At 35.1% G+C, this 19809-nt stretch overlaps 1 protein-coding gene across 5 annotated transcripts; it reads left to right on the top strand.

The window, feature by feature from the left end:
* The first annotated feature begins 466 nt into the window (after positions 1–466).
* LOC141555679 (uncharacterized) lies at positions 467–7221 on the top strand. Of its 5 annotated transcripts, none has more exons than XM_074288743.1 (3): positions 467–942; positions 2157–3198; positions 4009–7221. In XM_074288743.1, exon 3 carries the CDS (start codon positions 5264–5266, stop codon positions 6731–6733), a length of 1470 nt encoding a protein of 489 aa, XP_074144844.1. In that variant the 5' UTR covers positions 467–942; positions 2157–3198; positions 4009–5263; the 3' UTR covers positions 6734–7221. The 5 variants fall into 4 exon arrangements, with proteins under 5 accessions (XP_074144844.1, XP_074144843.1, XP_074144845.1 ...); XM_074288742.1 differs by having other exon boundaries at positions 2144–3198; XM_074288744.1 differs by lacking the exon at positions 2157–3198.
* The last annotated feature ends 12588 nt before the right edge of the window (positions 7222–19809 follow it).

Genomic DNA, 19809 nt, shown 5'->3' with positions numbered 1-19809 from the left:
AAAGGCCGTGTCATTCTATAGAGAAAGGAGAAGGGACATATTAAGAAATGAGGTGTTTCACATTTAATATGTATGGGATTGCCTGTCATCTAGGGGAGGGAGTGGAGGGAGAGAGGGGAAAATCTGGAAAAATGAATACAAGGGATAATGTTGTAAAAAAAAATTACTCATGCATATGTACTGTCAAAAATTATAATTATAAAATTAATTAAAAAAAAGAAAAGAGGTGTTTCAAAGAACAAATTATGGAAGCACTATTTAAGATACAATGATTCTGATTGGATGACATGCTACTAAAGAAGTCCACATGATGCAAACAAAATAAATAAAAATGAAATCTTCAAGAAGAGACATCTGATATACTTTTTTTGATAGCTCATTTCATATCTACCTGAATTTTCCCCATATTGAACTTTATCCTACATATATTTATTGAACATTTTACAATAAAAACACCTTTTTGTAAAGGGCCTAGAACCGATCTTCTCTGTGCGGAAGGGAGCCGCCCTAATGTCAGTCAACTCCAGAATGTTGCTCCGGGTTGATTAATAGAGCTACGTGTCTGTGGATGCGTAGAGCTATGAGTCGCCTGGCCATAAAAGGAGAAACCCGACTAGGCATTGATAAGGGAGCTGGCCCCGCCCACGATGGGAGGTTTCGGGGAGGGTCCGAGAACCTCTATAAGAGGAATTGCCAGCGGCAACTCGGGGAGACATTTTGGGTGCAGACAATAAAGACCAGTTCTGCTACACGTTGGCTCTCTGTTTGCTTATTCCCCGCTCCTGTCTCCGGAGCGGGGCCGGAGACGTCCGAAGGCTGGTGATAGCGTGAGGCGCGCAGTAAGAAACTTTCAGTTTCCAGTGAAGCTGCAGGGAAGCAGACCCACAACAAGTGGCACCTTGAACAGGGACCTGGGCAGTGTATTCGCTGGAACAAGGAAAGGTAAGTAAAAAGACGCGCTCCTTGATTTTTAGAATCAAGAAGAAGCAAACAGCCTGACTGCTTAGACGCAGTTAGATGAGGCATGGGACAAAAAATAGTTAAAGCCCATATCGAGCCAACAGATTCAGGAGTATATGCTTCATAGCTATATAAACTCCGTAAAAAGAATGGAGTGGATCTTAACTTAAAAGCATGCAGAGCCTGGATAGAAAAAATAGAGCTCTGTGTCTGTCTGTGTATGTTTGTCTGCTTTGAATTTTTTGTTCTGTGTTAAAAGTTAGCAAGCTCATAAGAGATAAGAATTCAGCCTCTGTGTTACAGGCTTAGAAAAATAACAGGCTGAATTGTGGAAATTGAAATTCATTCAGAATAGTAATTCTTTCAGAGTGGTTCAAAATGTATTGGTCTTAAAAATTGTTTGTGATTTTAAACTTTTTAACCTGTTGTACCAATTTGTAAGTAAAACAAAAGAAAAAAAAACTTGACTATTTTAAACTGGTGGGAAAGTTTTCTCTGAAAAGCAGATTTTCAAAGCTAAAAGGGGAGTAATGGCATTACAATCTTATCTGCTTAATACCGCCTGGGAAGCTTCTTACTAGTGGCCTTGAAGCACTCAGGCAGAAGAAAAAAAAAAAAAAAACTATTTGGTTTGCTTCTGAAACATTGGGTAACTTGTTATCATTATGGGTTATGAATCTTGAAGTTTAAAGTTTAAAAAAAAAAGGTGATTAAAGAAAAGGGACAAGAGAGATTGATTTGCAAAATTAATTAATAGTTTAAATGAAGCATCTAGTCAGAAGAGTTATTGGTTTGGAAGTGTTTAAAGTATGTCAGAGAAAGTTTGAGCAAGTAGGCATTGGGAAGAGAGAAACAGAGAGATGGGACAGGAGAATAGTGATTTAAGAAGGATTTATTAGTGGGAGCAAATGATTTCAAGAAGAAATCAGTGGGGAAAAGAAGGAACTTGTTGGAAAAGGTAGTCACGGAGAGGTGACTGTGAGACGGAACGTATTTTTGCAGGGCTAGAGCAGCAATAGGAAGCTGCAGCTGTTTCTGGTTAAAGAAAGCAAACTGATTTAAAGGGATTCAAAATTCTTCCTTATATCCAATATTTGAAACCAAGGATTTGTTTTTAAGGAAATATGTTATGTCTTTACTTTAACATCTGAAAACTTTACAACTAAACAGGCTTATTGCTCAGACTTCTCCCTTAGGGTTTCAACAGTGCATGAGTTCTAGCTTGGAGAAGGGGTCCTGGTTAGGACGTGGAAGGAGGACAAGCTGACCCTGAGCTGGAAAGGACTGTTCCAGATCCAGATACAGCAGTGCTACATAGGAAAGAGAGTGGACTCTGAGGGTGTGGACTTCCCAACTGAATGCAGAGAACAAGCTGAGACAAACATTGAAAAGCAACTGATAAACTGTGCATGTAAAATCTTGATAGAGGTATTGAAACCTCACTATTAGATAAAATATCTATTACTGACACCTCCCCCTCCTACAAAACATCCTCCATCAATCATAAGAGTTCCTAAAACTTGTACCAATAATGTAACTTTTCCTCCTCTGATGAATTGTGTTAGAAAGAAAAGAACCTGGTATGACACTTTATTTGGTGGTGCTGGAACTGGTTTCGGTATAGTTAATTCAATAGACCTTGAGATCTTGGCCAGCAGACTGCGCAGTGCTGGACAAGATGTTTCTCAGGCTTTGACTGTAAATGCTCAAATAGTTGCCCACGACGATCCTACTCCACCAAAATACATTATAATATCAAGGCCAATTTCTACAGATTTTTGATGATAGTATTATTACTAGTTTGGGTTTTACTGGAAATATTAGTAAATTATTTAAGTGGACCAAATGCTCTTTACAAAATATGTATACCTAGATACAAAAAGAAAATGCTCAGAGATTGTTGCAATGTGGGATTATATGTTTAATTTACCAGAAGCATGGAAAAACAATGACCTGAAAATGCTATGTGTACTTTTTTTTTGGTGTACTGGAACTATTGTGTATTGTCAAGTTAAGATATGGGCTGTTATGTGTTAATTTCATGTATTACCTTTTGTCTTACCTGATTACTTTGCTTTACTTCATATATATGGATATCCTAAACAGATCTTAAGTTATGAAGAAACTATTAGAGTCTAATCAGCGCGCATTAAATGAACATCAAATACAGACTCTTATAGCTGCAGGACAACTTATCGAGGCCTCTCATTTAGTAACATCGGATACTAACCACCATTGGTATGATTTCTTATTTAGATCAGGTAGCGCTACCATTTATTTTAATAGTTTAGCCATACCCATATTATGAAATTAATTTACTCTAATTTCACCCCACTAGCTCAGTCCTCTTATTATTTTCGTGATCTTAAGGCCAAATGATTAAGAAATTAAAAATTTCATATTAGGATTATAAGCTCACTCAAATCTAACAGGCCTCAGCTTCCAAATTATGGGAACTTGACCGTTCCATGAACTCTGTATATTTTTGACACTAGATGCTAGGAACTAGCCATTCCTAGAGATGTTTGTGCTCCAGAGAAGAGTGGCTCCCTCCCTGGGCATAGACAATTAATAAAGAACTGTCAAGATACAGACAATATGGAACGAGTCAACTAGTGAAGCCCTTCCGTATCCCGCACCTACACAGATGTATGTGCCAAACCCTTATATAAATTTTTGGCAAAAATCCTTCTTTGTCTATAGACATGATAAGAAAATTAACTAGAATGAACAGAACCTTAAAAACTATGCTCATTAAACAAAAAGGGGGAATGGGATGCAAGAAAATAACTCAACAAGATATTGATAAAGCTCTCTTCACTATCAATTTTTTGAAATTTGACGATGAGGGATTAACCCCGGCCATGAAGGCTTTAGTTGAAAATACCATGGGTAATAAACCAGAAAGAAAATCAATGACAGAAAAATCGGAAAATGATTCCAAAGAATTAAGATTGGAAAAGATAATGTATAAAGATGAGAATAACGTTTGGAAAGGCCCTTACAAAGTTATTGTGAGAGGCAAAAGATTTGTTTGTGTCTCAACAGGGGAAAAGGAGAAAAGATGGATCCCGATCAGAAGGACCAGGTTGGTACGAGAAAAAGAAGACGAATCCATCGGGGCAGAGGAGAAAGGAGGAGAAATGGAAAAAACCGAACCCAACGAGCAAAGAGAAGAGAAGGAAGACGAGAAACTCAAATGCGAATGAATCAAATTGCATGCATGTTGTTAGGATTAAGTAGCCTGATAGGAGGGGTGAAGAGTGAGGAGAGAAATATGATTGCAGATTTGTCTAGTTTTCAAATGGTCACTTGGCATCATCAGCCTATACCATTAGCCACGTTAGGAAATGTTTCCTTTTTGGAAGGTATGGGGGCATACAAAGAATCAAAAGTATGGAAGGAACATTTTAAGAAGCTCACTTTCATTACTCAGGATGTCCCTTTATGCCTGACATATAACTTAAAGATAAGTTCATGCATTATGCTGGAACCTTTTAGAATTAAGCAATCATCCCACAAAACGAGCGACCTAAATGACTTGACTAGCGAGATGATAGTTGAGATGTTGGCTGTTCCCCACGTGGAACATGAGATAAAAGATGAAGTTGAAAGTCCCCTTCCCCCTTGTACCCCGGTTATGAACTCGCCTTTATTTTCACCTTTGATCAGTTGTTCCACGGGCGTGTTTCGTAAAGGCCCCTTTTTGCCAGAAGTTAATATCAGCTTTTGGAATGGGGAGACAGATGAGGCACCGGTACTGGTTGCACCAACACCCATAGTGGAAGGGCATATTCAGAATCACCTATGGAAGATAGGTCTGACACTAGCAATTACGATAATTAATGTTCCTCTACATGAACATCCTACCAAACTGCTGGTGCTGCTGCATAGAGTTTGGAAGAAGGATTTTGGAGAAAGGTTTGGAAGTTTACTAGGGAAAAATACTACCTGCTTTAAACATTCTAAGGTTAATCAGATTCAAACCTGCTTCCCTTTTAAAGGTAGAGTTCAGTCAATTGACGGTACAGCCTTTTTGTTATGTTTGATAGCGTCAGTTGAGCGAGTTAATGATACCTGGAGGACATCCTGCTATGACGCGATTATCACCAATGAAATTGGGGAAAAGACCTTAGCCTTTAACAGCGGGGTTATATTTTTATTGAAGAGTCCCCCTATCACCCCACGCCCTCCTTCGGAGGGTAAGAAAAAAGATGGCAAGGGTATGATTCCAATGTATACTCTACATGCGGCTAAGGCACCAACTCATTGGGCTATAACTCCTAATCTTCCCAAATTATGAATGATGACATGGGTTCATGAAAGTATCCCTTTAAAATTGACTGGTAATGGCTCATTCTTGGTAGGCTCACATATTTACTCAGGGTTCCCAGAACGACAACCTCAAATGTTTAAACAAAGTAAAGACAGCTTAACTTTTATGACAACCCACTTGCCACTGTGCATAGTTCTTGAGGGACAAGGGAATGATTGGTGTGCAACCATGAAAAGGCTGAATAGAAGTCATCTGCTACACAGTAATGATGAGTTAAATAATATAAGTACCAGTATGATGGTGCAGATGAAGGAAATACATGGGAAAAATACAATGAATGCTGTGAGACAGCAACGTACTGATTTGCCGAGTTGTATAGACTCAAAGTTGGGTGTAGTTTTTGGACAATTAAGGGAATACAGTACAGGACTAATGAGGAAAAGCATATCTTTGCAAGATGGCACTGTGAACTTGACGTTTTGGGATCAGAATGCCGATTCTCACTCTCAACTAATTGCTCCTGTATTCTATTCTAATCATGTCCTACAGCCACATCTGTGGAAAGTGGGATTAGTTACAAATAGGATAAAAATGCAGTTACATATATCTAATAATGAGGACAGGGAGTTGACTTTTACCCAATGGCATCGGGTTTTTGGCAACAAGAACTCCACTTGCAGAGGGGGAGTTTTTCCAAATAGTACATTGTGTTATAGCTTTGAAGGACAATTGTGGACTCTGGGTAATGCATTGTTCCTGATATGTTTGAACTCAAACTATAAGATAACCAAAGCAGAAGGGGTTCTTCAAGGACTGTTGAAAAATCTGCACCACAGAGGAAAACGGGAAGGTGGCAGTATGTTTTTATCACTGGCGACCTTAGCTCTGAGTATCTCAGAGGAATTCCAGATAAGAGAACTGAATACACAATTAACTATTGTGGCGGAGAAGCTGCAGAAGTACATGACTGAAAATGACTTGGCCTGGAGACACCAGGAGGCCATAGACTCTATGCTGATTTCTCAAATAACTCAACTGCAATATGTTTCCTTGGAGTTAGTGAAACAACAAGCTTTGTTGTCCCAATATGTGAAACTTACTTGTAGCTTTTTATATCGTGCCTCTTGTATATTACCTGTGTTATATAATTCCTCTGATTATGCATATCTTGAACGTCTTTTACGTAATGCTTCTATGCAAACGTCTTTACAAAATGAATTAATGGCCCTTGACAAAATTATAAATGGATTGGAGAATGTGACAATTGATTTCAATAAGCAATGGGAGGAATTGACCTCCTCGTTGATGGCATGGTTGAATGGGCTTGACTATCACAATGTAATTCACTGGTTAATTCTCGGGTGTGTTGCCCTCGTCCTTGTACTATTTATGTTGTGTTTTTTGCCTTTGATGATTCGAGCCATACTTTTTGCACTCCGTCGGTCTCTGACAGAACTGAAGGCATCTAATGTCTTAAATGCCAAAGGAGATTTGTAAACAACCCCTGATCAATGAGCCTAATGTTGTATATGTATTTCGATATTATCTATTTGTGTTTCGATTTCTGGTGCTCTGAATATTTTCCATTTTGATAATTTTTATAATTGATATTCCTGGTGCTCTACCTCCATCTATGTCCTTCCAAGTTGTGATGGCTGTATTAGACCGTCCTCTTTTTAAACAAAAAGGGGGAATTGTAAAGGGCCTAGAACCGATCTTCTCTGTGCGGAAGGGAGCCGCCCTAATGTCAGTCAACTCCAGAATGTTGCTCCGGGTTGATTAATAGAGCTACGTGTCTGTGGATGCGTAGAGCTATGAGTCGCCTGGCCATAAAAGGAGAAACCCGACTAGGCATTGATAAGGGAGCTGGCCCCGCCCACGATGGGAGGTTTCGGGGAGGGTCCGAGAACCTCTATAAGAGGAATTGCCAGCGGCAACTCGGGGAGACATTTTGGGTGCAGACAATAAAGACCAGTTCTGCTACACGTTGGCTCTCTGTTTGCTTATTCCCCGCTCCTGTCTCCGGAGCGGGGCCGGAGACGTCCGAAGGCTGGTGATAGCGTGAGGCGCGCAGTAAGAAACTTTCAGTTTCCAGTGAAGCTGCAGGGAAGCAGACCCACAACACCTTTTCTCACAACTCCATCATAATATAGGAAATGTGATTACTCCAAGTTCTTAGAAAGTGAATCATGATTGGTTAATAAAAACTTTAGGATTTGACTATGGATTTCCATCTCAGCATCTCATGCTCTTCCCAGTAAGTCCATGTATTCTCTTCTGAGGATCCAGCAAGGTAGGAAGACCATCTGGTTGGGAAGATGAGCAAAAAGGACAAGAAATAATTCACTACTCTTGTTCTCTGCCCAAACCTGGTACTTCCTTTATATTATCATCTTCTACATCATATTTCTTTTACTCCTCATCCCATTTCTAGGTAATAAGAAGATTAACCTCTTGATTTCCTTAGTACCCTATACAGGTTGTTAGGAAAAAAGTCATCTTCTAAATTTCCTTTGCATGGCAATTGTTATTTATAAACATCATATATATGCTTTTGAATGTGAACTTCAAGATTGTAATTTATGTAACATTTTGTAGGAAGCAGATGTTTGGAATTATAACCTATTTTTCTCAGAATCATGAACAATTCACATTTCTCCAATTGCTTTTTCCAAAGTGCTTTGCACTGACAGAATTTGGACATTAACCAGAAATGTGCACCTGTACATTCTGTTTCACTGTGTCTGACTATCAGGTCCAAGGAATTATATCAGTGGTAAATCTGACTTGCATCACTCCTTTTTGATTATTTTTGTAAATTAATGCAGTTGCAATAATGGAAAGGGAAATTCATAACCTGTGAACAGTGATATGGCTCTTTTTCTGCTATGAAATGGTAATTTAAAGTTAATGTCAATATGGTAGGGCAGTGTTTATTCTGAAAAAAAAAAGTAATAAAGCACAAATTGCTACTGATGAATTGTTAGCCACATAGAACATGGGAGGAAATTATCATAAGATGAACTTTATTTATTTGCTTTGCCAGAAAGCTGCAGTTTTGCATTTCTAAAATGTATTTTAGTGTGTGAGAAATAAAGGTAGTTAATTGATGGCTCAGTACATAGTCTGCTCATCCATTTCCAAGGTATTTCCAGGTCCAGTCTCATTGCAGGAGGCAGGAGTGTAATCCTGCTTGGTTGCAGGAAGGAGGTGAATCTCTACTAAAAAGAAGAAATCTATCTTGCCTTCCCATTCATTTAGGTACCCTTCAAAGAGCTGATGCTACCAGTCTGAATAAGAATTTTGATTACATCATTGGGTAATTCAGTAAAAGATCCCCACCCCCCCCAAAAAAGGTTGCTTTACACACCCATAGATAGCAGCAAATTCCCAAAATAATTTTGGTAAAGTCGAAATTACTAGGATTGTGAGAATAGTACTGCCTCCTTTTAGCCCCAAAGGTACACAGGGGTTGAGTTATGTGTGTTGTGAGTTATGTCTAGATTAAGACTGATTAGCTACATCTATGCTGTAAGTGGGATGAAAAATGTTATTGCATCTTTGGGAAGTATCATTTGAGTTAGCACTCATACTATCAGTTGCTGCAGGTGAATTTATCAAATCAGCATGAAATCCAGCTAGAGCTTGATCTCCACTGGCTGCCTTATAATCAACAATCCACTCTAGGAGGTTTTTGGCAGTCTCACCTGGTTATGCCAATAAATCTGTGTGAATAGCTGCTTGATTTGTTATTGATTTCCCTGAGGATATATTTGAGGCAGCAACTTTAGTGATAGGTCTTTAGTCTGGAATTGCAGGTAGAAGGGGGGGAAAAACTTTGCGAATGCAGTCACCTTATAGCTGTAGAAGAGTTCCCAACCAATTCCAGCTAAATTTGGGTTGCCATTACCTAGAAATGTATACACATATGTAAGCATGTGTATGTGCACACATATGCACATCAAAATAGGCACATATATACATATGCTGCAAAGATTTAGAAAGTGAAGATATGTAAACATTATATCTCAACTGTTAGATAAATGCAGAATTATTTTTCCTGGTTATTTATAGCTCCTTGTAGTCTTAGAAATTTCAGTGTATTATCACCTATTGAGATTAAGAATTCTTCATCTTTATGTGACCTTCAATGGTCTATGGACAGGACTACCACAATTTCTTTTTTTGTACAGCTAATCTTGAACATACTTTTTATTAGTGATCATTATAAGTATGTGATTGTAAATCACATTTGTACAAATGATTAAATTCTCACATTTAGACATTTCATATAATGCCATTGATGTTGCTGGTACCAAAAATCAATTTCTTTGTGGGATTCATATGTTGTCAAAAACTAATTATTTATCACTAGTTTGTAAAATCTATTTAGATCTAGGAATTGTGTTATAAAATATAAGAAATATAATTATCACTTGCAACTGAGACTGAAGAATTTGAAATCATTTCTCATGAATTGTGGAATAGACCCATAGTCACACTCATAGAAACTTAAACTCTTCCTCCTTCCTTCTTCCTTTCTCTTCTTTCAAATCTCTTTCCCTTACTTTTCCCTCATGTTCCCTATTTTTTGTTTCTTTCTACTTTGGGATTTTTTTTCTTTTCATTTTATCTTAAAATAACTTTTAAGTTTTTTCTTTTTTCTTTTTTTTTTTTAATAAGACAAACTATTCTATTACCTGATATACAAGCATCAACTTTTATTTTCTTCATAGAAGAATCTTATTAGATTCTTCTTATTTGCCGTCTCCACAACATAATTTCAAAATGACATATGAAAAAATGTATCTAGCTAAGGTGATTAGAGAAATAAAGTAAAGACTTAGAAAAAAAGAAACAGAGAAATAGGGGACTAGGATTTTATATTCAGATGTTCCATAATGATAGATGGGAAATGGTACAATCTAGCTTCAGTCTTTTTTTAGGTTTTAAATTTATTCTTCCTTTTCACTGGTAATGTACATTTTCTATTCTAATTTTAGTAAAGCTATGTCTATATAACTCCTTTAACAAGATCAAACTGAGGATTTTGCTGGACTGGTAAGATGCCATCAGAGCTAAGTGAAAACATTCTGATACTTTTCATATCTATCATGAAAGACCCATGGGATTTTCTGGAAATGCATCTTTAAAAAATTCATCCACCAGAGAGCAAGGTTTTCAATATGAATTTCCAAGTCTCTGCAATATGAAAGAAATGGGATTTACAACCCAATAGTGTTCTTCATCCTCATTCTAACAGAAAGCATAACCTAATTCACACAACTATTGAGCTTTTATCAGCTTGAAGATTCTCTTAAAAACAAACAAATAAACAAGCAAACAAAAAACTATTTAGCAAATTCCTAACTCTAAAGCAAAATTTGTCAAAAGAACATCAATTAAACAGTTCTTGCAAAACACCAAAAAATACTTGTCAATGATTCAGAAGAAGTGGATTCAAGTCTAGGCTTTGCTATTTAAAACCTATAAGGGAAATTATGTCATCTCTTTGGGACTCATTTTATTTATCTGTAAAATGAAAGGGTTGATGGAGGTAACATTCAACTTTGAAGCTGAAAATTACATAATCCTAAAATCTTAATTATTTCAGTTTAGATTTTTACCATGTTCCTATGAAGGAATTTTTCAATATATGTTCAGTTTAATAATATACATGAATATGATGTACTTGAGGCATGCAACAAGCTCTATATTTTTTTAATTTTAATGAATTTTCATTATTTTATGGACTAATGTTGTTCATAATTATCCATCTTTTTTCTCTGTTCTATTTTGCTGTTGTAATTTTACTCTAAATTGGTGTTTTCTTGACTGTCATGTTTCTCCACTTGGAGAGAGGATGAAGTATTTGTGGACTAGTTAAGCTACAGCATCTGAATACAATTCATGAATGAAAATGGCAAAAAGATATACGACTACATATGTCTATAAGTATATTATATATGTATATGAAAGTAATTGCAGCTGAAAAAAATAAAAAATGAGTTGTCTAGAATTGAATAAAGAGGGCAGACTGCATTACAAATGGGAAATAATACAATATATTTTAATGGTTCTAATTCATACCCATATAATGAATCATCTTAAAAGTGTTATTTTTGCATAGAAGTGGTCCTGGTGGTGTTATATATTTGAAATACTGGAATAATATAAGAATCAAAGGCCAATGAAGAAATCAATATTAAGCACCAGGAAGGTACAAAATGTCCCTAATGATCTCTGTCCATTAGGCTACTTTGAATTAGCTAGGTGACATAGTGAACAGGGTATGGGACAAGCAATCAAGAAGACCCGATTAAAACTCCTGCCTTAAAAATTTACTAATTGCATGATTTTGCATAAATCATTTAACTTCTCTAAGCTTCAACTTCATCTTTAAAATGAGATAATAATAGTGTATACTTCTCAGGTTTGATGCAACACTCAAGAATGAGATTACATTTATACAACAAATACATATATGTATACGGAATATGCATATACACCTTGCATATATAAGCATGCATATATTCATATAGATGTTATGGATGTTTTAGAAAGTATTATAATATGATTATTTCCTACATATCAGAAGTGACACGGGATGCCTTTGAAGAAATATAAGATAGAGGAAAAAAGAATAAGAGAAATATAGACTAGGGATATAGATCCAAATGCTCTTCTGGCATCACCAAAATTAAAAGATGTAGAGAACGAGCATTATCATTAGAAGATTATCATTAGATTTTCTATGAAAAAGCATGGATTAAAATCACATAAGAAGAGAGTTAATATATGAATTGTAATATACAATTCATGTGGGAAGGAATTCCAATTTATCCATCCTGAAGAAGCATAAACAGAAATATATGAATTTACATATAATACACATATTTGTGTAAATACACATAATATACTTGTATGCAAACATACATAAATATATACATGCAATAGATATGTAATAAATACCCTTCCCATTACTGTCACTCATTCAACTTGCACTGGCATTAGCAGTGTAGGTTGTATCCCTAGAAAGATTACTCTTATTGTGGAGGGTTTTAAGAGTAACCTATCTTGTTTAGAGAAGTTCTGTTAGTCAAATACTGATTACTCCTTAATTTATGGTGATCTATCCTGATTCAGATAATTGAAATGTCCTTTTGGGTTCTCATATACATAAGTATCTAGGTACAAAAGTACAAATTTTACTTGTATCTTAGAGATAATTTATTTGTCTTTGCTTAAGATACAACTGAATTATTCAAGTTTCTTATCCTTGCCACAGCATGGTATGCTTTTTTTTAACCAAAAAGGACTTCTTTATAGTTCAATATTCTAGTTTCTTCATTCCTTCTACCTTCCCTTAAGTCTGACAAACATGCAAATATGTGTACATGTATACATATATAGTCATGCGTATATATCTAGAAATATTTATACCACATAAACATATACAGCATACATGAAAATTATGTATTGTTTATTTAATTAAAAAAACTAACATTGGTGGGTGTATGAATGTAGGTTGAATGTATTTCACATTGCTGAAAGACTTTTATTAATTCTTATACCTTGAACCTTGGTGTTATTTATTGATTGAAAAGTTTCTTTTTGTTGTTAGATAGTTATCTCCTGAGGTAAAATGGCTCTATTTCTATTGCCAGTATTCTTTTGGCTTTGAAAACTATCAAAGATTGTGGAAATGTAGTGAAAATTGATGATACAAGTGGTGGGTCTAAAGAATAAATGTACTTTTTCACATGCATGTAAGAATCTCCCAAGAAAATATATATACAAATGACCAATTGACAATTTTTTCTTCACACAGTAAAAAACAAAACAAAACAAAACAAGCAAACAAAAACATAAAATCCCCTTACAAGAGAGGATAAGTGATCACTGATCTAAATGGTTTTGTCATTCAGCAGTAGAAATCTATTGCATGGTATGATTTTATCATCTTGTTCCCATTACCTACCAAAAAAAAAATACTTTGAAAAGCTCATACTGTTTTCCATTTTTATAGAAAATAAAATATTTACTTCCGTTTTGGCAATTTCATTATCTATGTCCATCAGGGGAAAATTTGTTTCCCTTCTTTCAACTATCCCTTAGGTGATGGAAACAACCGATTTGAGGGGGAAAATACATATTTTTGAGTTCTCTGATGAAGAATCACATTGCAACATGTGATGTCAGGTTGTATCAGTCATGTTTCATTATGAAACACAACTCCTAACCTGACACAACATGAAATGGCTTAACACCGTTGAGTTATATCATCCAAAAAAGAGGAAAACAATTGACTTTACAAATATTCAAGTAGAGAAGAATGACACTTTTAACAGACCTAATTTTCTTTGGATTAAAATTTAAGAAATCACCATTTAAAAACCATTATTTCATTTGCTTTTTCAACATGACTAATAGGGAAATATGTTTTGCATGAATTCATATGTAAAGTCAATATCAAATTACTTGCTTCCTCAAGGCAAGTGAAGGGACAAGGAAAAAAGAAAGAATTTGGAATTCAGAATTTTGTAATTGCACATTTTTAACATATAAGTGGGAAATATTTACTAAATTAAATAAAATATGTTGAAAAATATTATTTTCTTTGGTTAAAGCTAAAGGATGAAGAGAAATGTCTAAGGATTTTAGTGCTTGTGAAGGAGTTGGATTTATTTGTAATTATAACATCAATTATAACATTATCCCTTGTCAATCTACTCTTACCCATTCCTAACTAAGAATGCCCATCTTCTTTGTTCTAACTTCCTATTACCTAAGTAAATTAAAATTCAACAAAAATCTGTTAAGGATATCCATAACAATATGTAATAATAATGTAAATGAGAGAAAAGTGTTTTTGTCTGGCACAAAGAAAAATGTCATAGAGTTGGGGTAGTGAGAGTGGCAAATAACTTCAATTTTCTAAATTGGAACAGTTGAAGGAGTGATCTAGAATATCTCTAGATATGACATCACATAGTGGCTATAGATCCATCTGATTAAAGATGTCCAAGCTCAATATCAATATTATTAAGAAAGAGCCTGAACTAATATTAGGTCATTTGTGCCTAAGGAGAAAAATCATTGTTTAATATATAGGTTATTTGTTTTTCCCCCCTGGGGACATAAAGTCCCAACTTCAAGCTACCACTAACTTCCTTTCCAAATGGGAAAAAGTAGCATTATCTTATGCAGCACACGGTTAAAAAAAAAAAAAAAAATTGAAATCAGATTAGAAAACATGGTTGCCATGGTAGCAGAGAAGTACACTTTCATGCAAAGCAATTTAATGGATGTGAAAAATTGTACCTTATAACGGGAATGCTATATTTTAGAGATAACAATCCCTCAGCCAGCAGTGGGCTAATAAACTAGCATCTTGATGGCTGTCTCTTCCTCATCTGTCATCCCTTTTCATACAAAATTCCAGTGGCAGGTCAGTGTGCCACTTAAAACACATTACCTGGGGCATGATGGAACTGGAAGTAGGTCTTATGTTAAGGTTTATGGAAAACAACTCCTTGAGGTGTCTGGTTCTTCCTGAGGCAAAAAAAGTGGGCAGAACAAAATTCAGCAGTGGGCTATATGAAGTACATCAAACAAAGAGCCAATGTATTGGTTTATACAATTAGCATTTATTAAGCATCACTCTTATAGAATGTACTGAGCCAAGGGCAGGAATACAAAAACAAAGGGGGAGAAATTGTGGCTTTTGGGAACTTTCATTCCATTAGAGTAAGGGTCCTTAAATCTTTTTTGTCTGTGTGTCATAGACTCCTTTGAGTCTCCTTTGACAATCTGTGGAAATCTACATATCCCTTCTCAGAAAAACATTTTTAAATTTCACAAAAAGTCTATATATAACATTGCAAAATAAATGAATTATGTTGAAATATATCTCTTTCTTCTTTTTAGTTTTTTAATTTTGCATATGGCTAATGGGAAAAATAAATTTTTCCAATTATACATATTTGAATGGATTCTGTTTTTCTTGTCTTCACAATGGGTAGGAATGAAAAAGTTTGAAACTGAAAATTAAATGTAGTTATTGAAAAGGAAATATAGTATTACATATGTGTGTATTATATATTTAAGTGAAAAACATTGTATATATATATATCATTCGTGCATAAAATAAGTGTGTATATACATAACATATACTTGTGTTATATGTATATACATATATAAACATATACACACACACATATATATATATATATGTATATATATATATATATGTATATATATATATATATATATATATATATACATATATATATATATATATATGCAAAGAGAAAGAGCAAGGGAGAGAAACAGAGGAAAAAAGAGATTTTATGTCACAGATCTCACACTAGAAGAATACATTTATATAGGCAAGTAAACAAAAGATGATCCCAAGAGATAACAGAAAAGTTGGGTTTTGTTTCTTGCATACAGATATGTGGAGAGCAATCATGAGAACTTTACAAAAGAAAAGAAAATGGGGTAATGATCAAGTTCTGGATAATCTGTTCCATACTACATACTAATGCTCCTTTATGGTACTGTTTCAAATATGTTGAGTTTCAGTTTGAGAGCAAAATTTAATATCTATTTTTTTCTAGTCTCTTAGTATCTATTCAACATTGTTATTAGGAAATCTTCTGTATATTTCTCTAATGCCATAGCACTAAATAGAAGATTAAGGGTGATTGGCTATGCTCCCAGCAACTTGAAAAACACAGGAAGGAAAGTTTTCCCTCAAGACTTGTGTAAATATTTAGAGGACCTTGGTGGGAAGAAAATGAATTATTAAATTTCGATTTAATAAAGTTCCATGTAAAGAAATGTTTGAACTTGCTTTTGACTCTCCTACTGACTGTCACTTTAGCACGTCCTAATATGCCTCAGCTAAAGCCTAAAGTTAACTGAATTGTGGCAATATGAATTCACTAAGATCTGGAGGAAGTCATATGCTTCCCGGGAATTTACAGATAATTTTGCCCATTCCTCTCATTTTGTGTTGTGTGTAAAGTGACTGAAGATTGCTGACAAATACAGGCTTTTAGTTCCTCTTCACAAGTTCTTAGGCTGTGGGACTGTGACCAATGAGATGGCTCCTTCCCAGTCCTGTGGGAAAAGAAGAACTAAAATCTGTCGAGAAGAGAGTTGAAGAAATGTGATGGTAGAGAAAAGATGAAAGAAGGCTTAGGGCTGATGGGGGAATGCTCAATTCTACCCTTGTCATGATAAGGGCATGAAATGCTGACACTCCTGATTCCCTATCATTTAGCTCTCTTTGACTGCCTCCTGCTGAGCTTATTTCCTATTCTCCATTTGTTTAGGATTGCTCACTTTCTGTATTTTCTATGTATCTTTAAAAGAAACTGCCTTCTCTAAGATATTGTTCTTTGAGTACATGTGTCTTAGTGGAATTAATAGTAGATAAGCATTAAAGGAGACAAAGACTGACACAGAGAGAGACAAAGAGACAGATATACAGAGATAGAGGCAGAAAAAGAGAGTTTAACAAAGACAGGGAAAGAAAAAATAGAGAGAGAAAAAGAGAGGAGAAAGAGATGGAGACACAGAAACAGATTCAGAGAAAGACAGAAAGAGAAACAAGTAGCTCATCAAAAGAGAACGAGAGAAAGAGACAGACAGAGACAGACACAGATAGGCAGAAGTAGAGAGACATAGAGATAGAAAGCGAAAGAAAAAGAAAGAGAAACAAAGGCAGAAAGACAGAGGCAGAGACACACAAAGAGTGACAGAAAGGAAGACAGAAATAGAACAGAAGAGGGAGAACCAGATCATGGGACAGAGAGAAAAGCAGAAAAATAGAGAAAATAAGATTTTCTGATAATCGGAATTTGTTTCTCCAGCTGGGGGCTTGAGTCAAATGAAGAGGAAAAAAAGGTTAACATATAATATTGTAGCTTCCCCAAAGCAGAGAAAAATTTAAGCGAATTTGGACCACACTTCAGCATATAATGAGCAATTACTGTCCTGAAAGGGAAGAGAAAGCTTAGTAAGTAGGGGCAGGAAAAAAAAAAAAAAAAAAAAAAAACTTCTCTGAGCCAGTGGTTTCAGGCAAATTTACTACTCTAGCCTTCCCCTTTAACAAGTTAATGAACACACTATGTATGGGAAACCCCTTGCCATTCTCCACCACCCCTTATACACATAGTGGTGGTGGTGGCTGAAAGAAAAGTCAATTATTGACATAGTACTTGATGTGAGGAAATGGGAAAGAGTGACTATATATTAAAGGATGGAAACCAGAGAGATACTGCTTAATTTGCTTCAGGTGAACACCCTTCCCCTACTTTCAAACACATAAACATGAAGGAAAAGAGGGCTGGACATATTAAATGACTTGCTAAGTTTTACACAGAGGATAAGAAGTAGAACAAATATCTGAATTCAGTTATCCTGAATCCAAATCCAATGCTTTTTGAGTAATAACCCATGCAGGAGAAAAAAATTCTACCTTTGTAAGTGAGAGATTTCTGGGTTTAAATCCTGGTTCTGATGTTACTCAGTAACAACTATAATCAGGAATTTCAAATTCCTTTGAAGATGCAATAAAATTTTTAATACAAAGAATGGAAAAAATCAAATTCTTAAGGGAGGGAATTATTGGAAGAAATTATTTGAAGTCAAAACATTTTAATAAAGATTTACCTTTTAGACCTCCTTTCCTAGTGAATTAATGTCAAATATTATGATAAACACTTAGTTAACACCTTTATTCCTTTTAGATCTGCTATCATTTCCATTTTGCTGATGTGAAAGCTCAGGGTCAGGTATTCATTATGAATTGGGGTCAGAGATTGGCTAGTCTATTCATTACTTAGTGCTCTCAAAAGTGAATGATTTTTGACCCTGATTAAGCTTTCAATGTGAGTTACTCTTGCTCCTTGTGCAGAAGCTGATGATTGAGATCTGTTTCAGACATTATGAAATATGTGATCTTCAATAGAATGGAAATAAATATAGTGTCTGCTTCACATATTGGTTGACATAATGTATGTAAAGTATTTTGCAAATATTAAAGGGCTGTATAAATATTGTTCATTTCCTCCTATTCTTTCTATTTTCCTTTCTTTCCCTCCTTTTCCTCTTCCTTGCCATCATTATTTTATATCCTTTTTAGTGCAGCTAAATCATTTGTTTTACTTATACTCCTTTCATGGGGGCTAAATTCAAGGGCTATGCAAATACAATCAAGTAATCTATGAGTACAAAGGACAACAGATGGCCTCATACTCTCTTTTGGGACAATCCTAGTTCTGCTGAATTCATTTATGCTCAACTGGGAAACTTAACCTCCGTCATACACTTCTGTTTTATAGTCCCAGGTCATAAAAAAGCAGAAATATGGTTCCAATCATAAAGATAGCATTGAAAATTATCAAATATATTTTATGAAGGCAGGTAATAAAGAAGATGAGTAACGTAGAACATTTAAAGAGTCCCTTTAGATTTTACATCTCTAGTTACATATCTAGAAACAATCCCCATGGCATTAAGTTTAAGAAGTTCAGATTGAATTAATTAAGGCAGTGTTAACATAAATATGATGCTAGTTTAGAACAGGAAGAAGTAGAGCATAGTGGGAAGATACTTGGATAATAGAATAAAAAGAATATCTGACATTGTGCTTTAAGTTTTACAAAGAAATTTATATATTTCATTTCATGATATTCACAACAGAGAAGGTACTGCCATTATTCCCATTTATTAAATATATATATATATATATATATATATTTAATAAAAGACCATAGATAATATGACCTAGTTGATAGAGAGGGTGCCTCAGATTAGGGAGTCTGACTCATATTTCAAGTCTGACTCATATATTGCTGGTGATTTTGGAAAAGTAACTCAACCTTTCAGTGCTTGAAATAGCTCTCAGATTTCAAATTGAAGAAAAGGTGATGACTTTCATTGAGGGAGATATTGGTCTCCCTTCAGAGTTCCCTATGCCAGTGAAATCATAAGTCTAGTCTCTGTCCTTCTGCACATAATAACATATTCACAGGATCGATTACTATTACAGAAACTTTTACTCCCATAATCTCATTTGATAATGACATTGTTACACTATAACTTCAGGGAGAATTTCAAGATTATAGGAAAATAGGGGTAAAGCCATAATGGCAGAATAAACAGGTTTTTGCCTGAACTTATCTTTCCTTCAATCAGAATCAACCATAATGAAAAAAATAACCTACACAACATCTTTCAAGAAATCATCAAGGAAAATTGCCCTGTTGTCCTAGAAACAGAGGATAAAATATTTATTGTAAAAATCCAACAATCACCTCCTAAAAGAGACCCCCCCCAAAATGAAAACTTCAAGAAATATTATAGTTAAATCCCAGAATAATCAGATCAAGGAGGAAATACTGCAAGCAGCCATAAAGAAAAAAAATATCAAGGAATATTGATACTTTTTTTTTTTTTAAGAGAGTATTCAATACAGAATTTCTTGAATAGAGAGATTTACTGGGACCAATGAATCCATGGTTGGTCCCAGGTCTGAAGGAGACTATAGTCTCAAAGAA

The sequence above is a fragment of the Sminthopsis crassicaudata genome, chromosome 2 (assembly GCF_048593235.1).
Source record: "Sminthopsis crassicaudata isolate SCR6 chromosome 2, ASM4859323v1, whole genome shotgun sequence".
NCBI classification, from domain to species: domain Eukaryota; kingdom Metazoa; phylum Chordata; class Mammalia; order Dasyuromorphia; family Dasyuridae; genus Sminthopsis; species Sminthopsis crassicaudata.
Note: the sequence above shows the minus strand (reverse complement) of the source record. Positions and strands in the feature narration are given on the sequence as shown.

What these genes read in the sequence shown, in the direction of transcription:
- LOC141555679 (XM_074288744.1), top strand. Translation starts at nt 5,264, where the DNA reads ATGATGACATGGGTTCATGAAAGTATCCCTTTAAAATTGACTGGTAAT.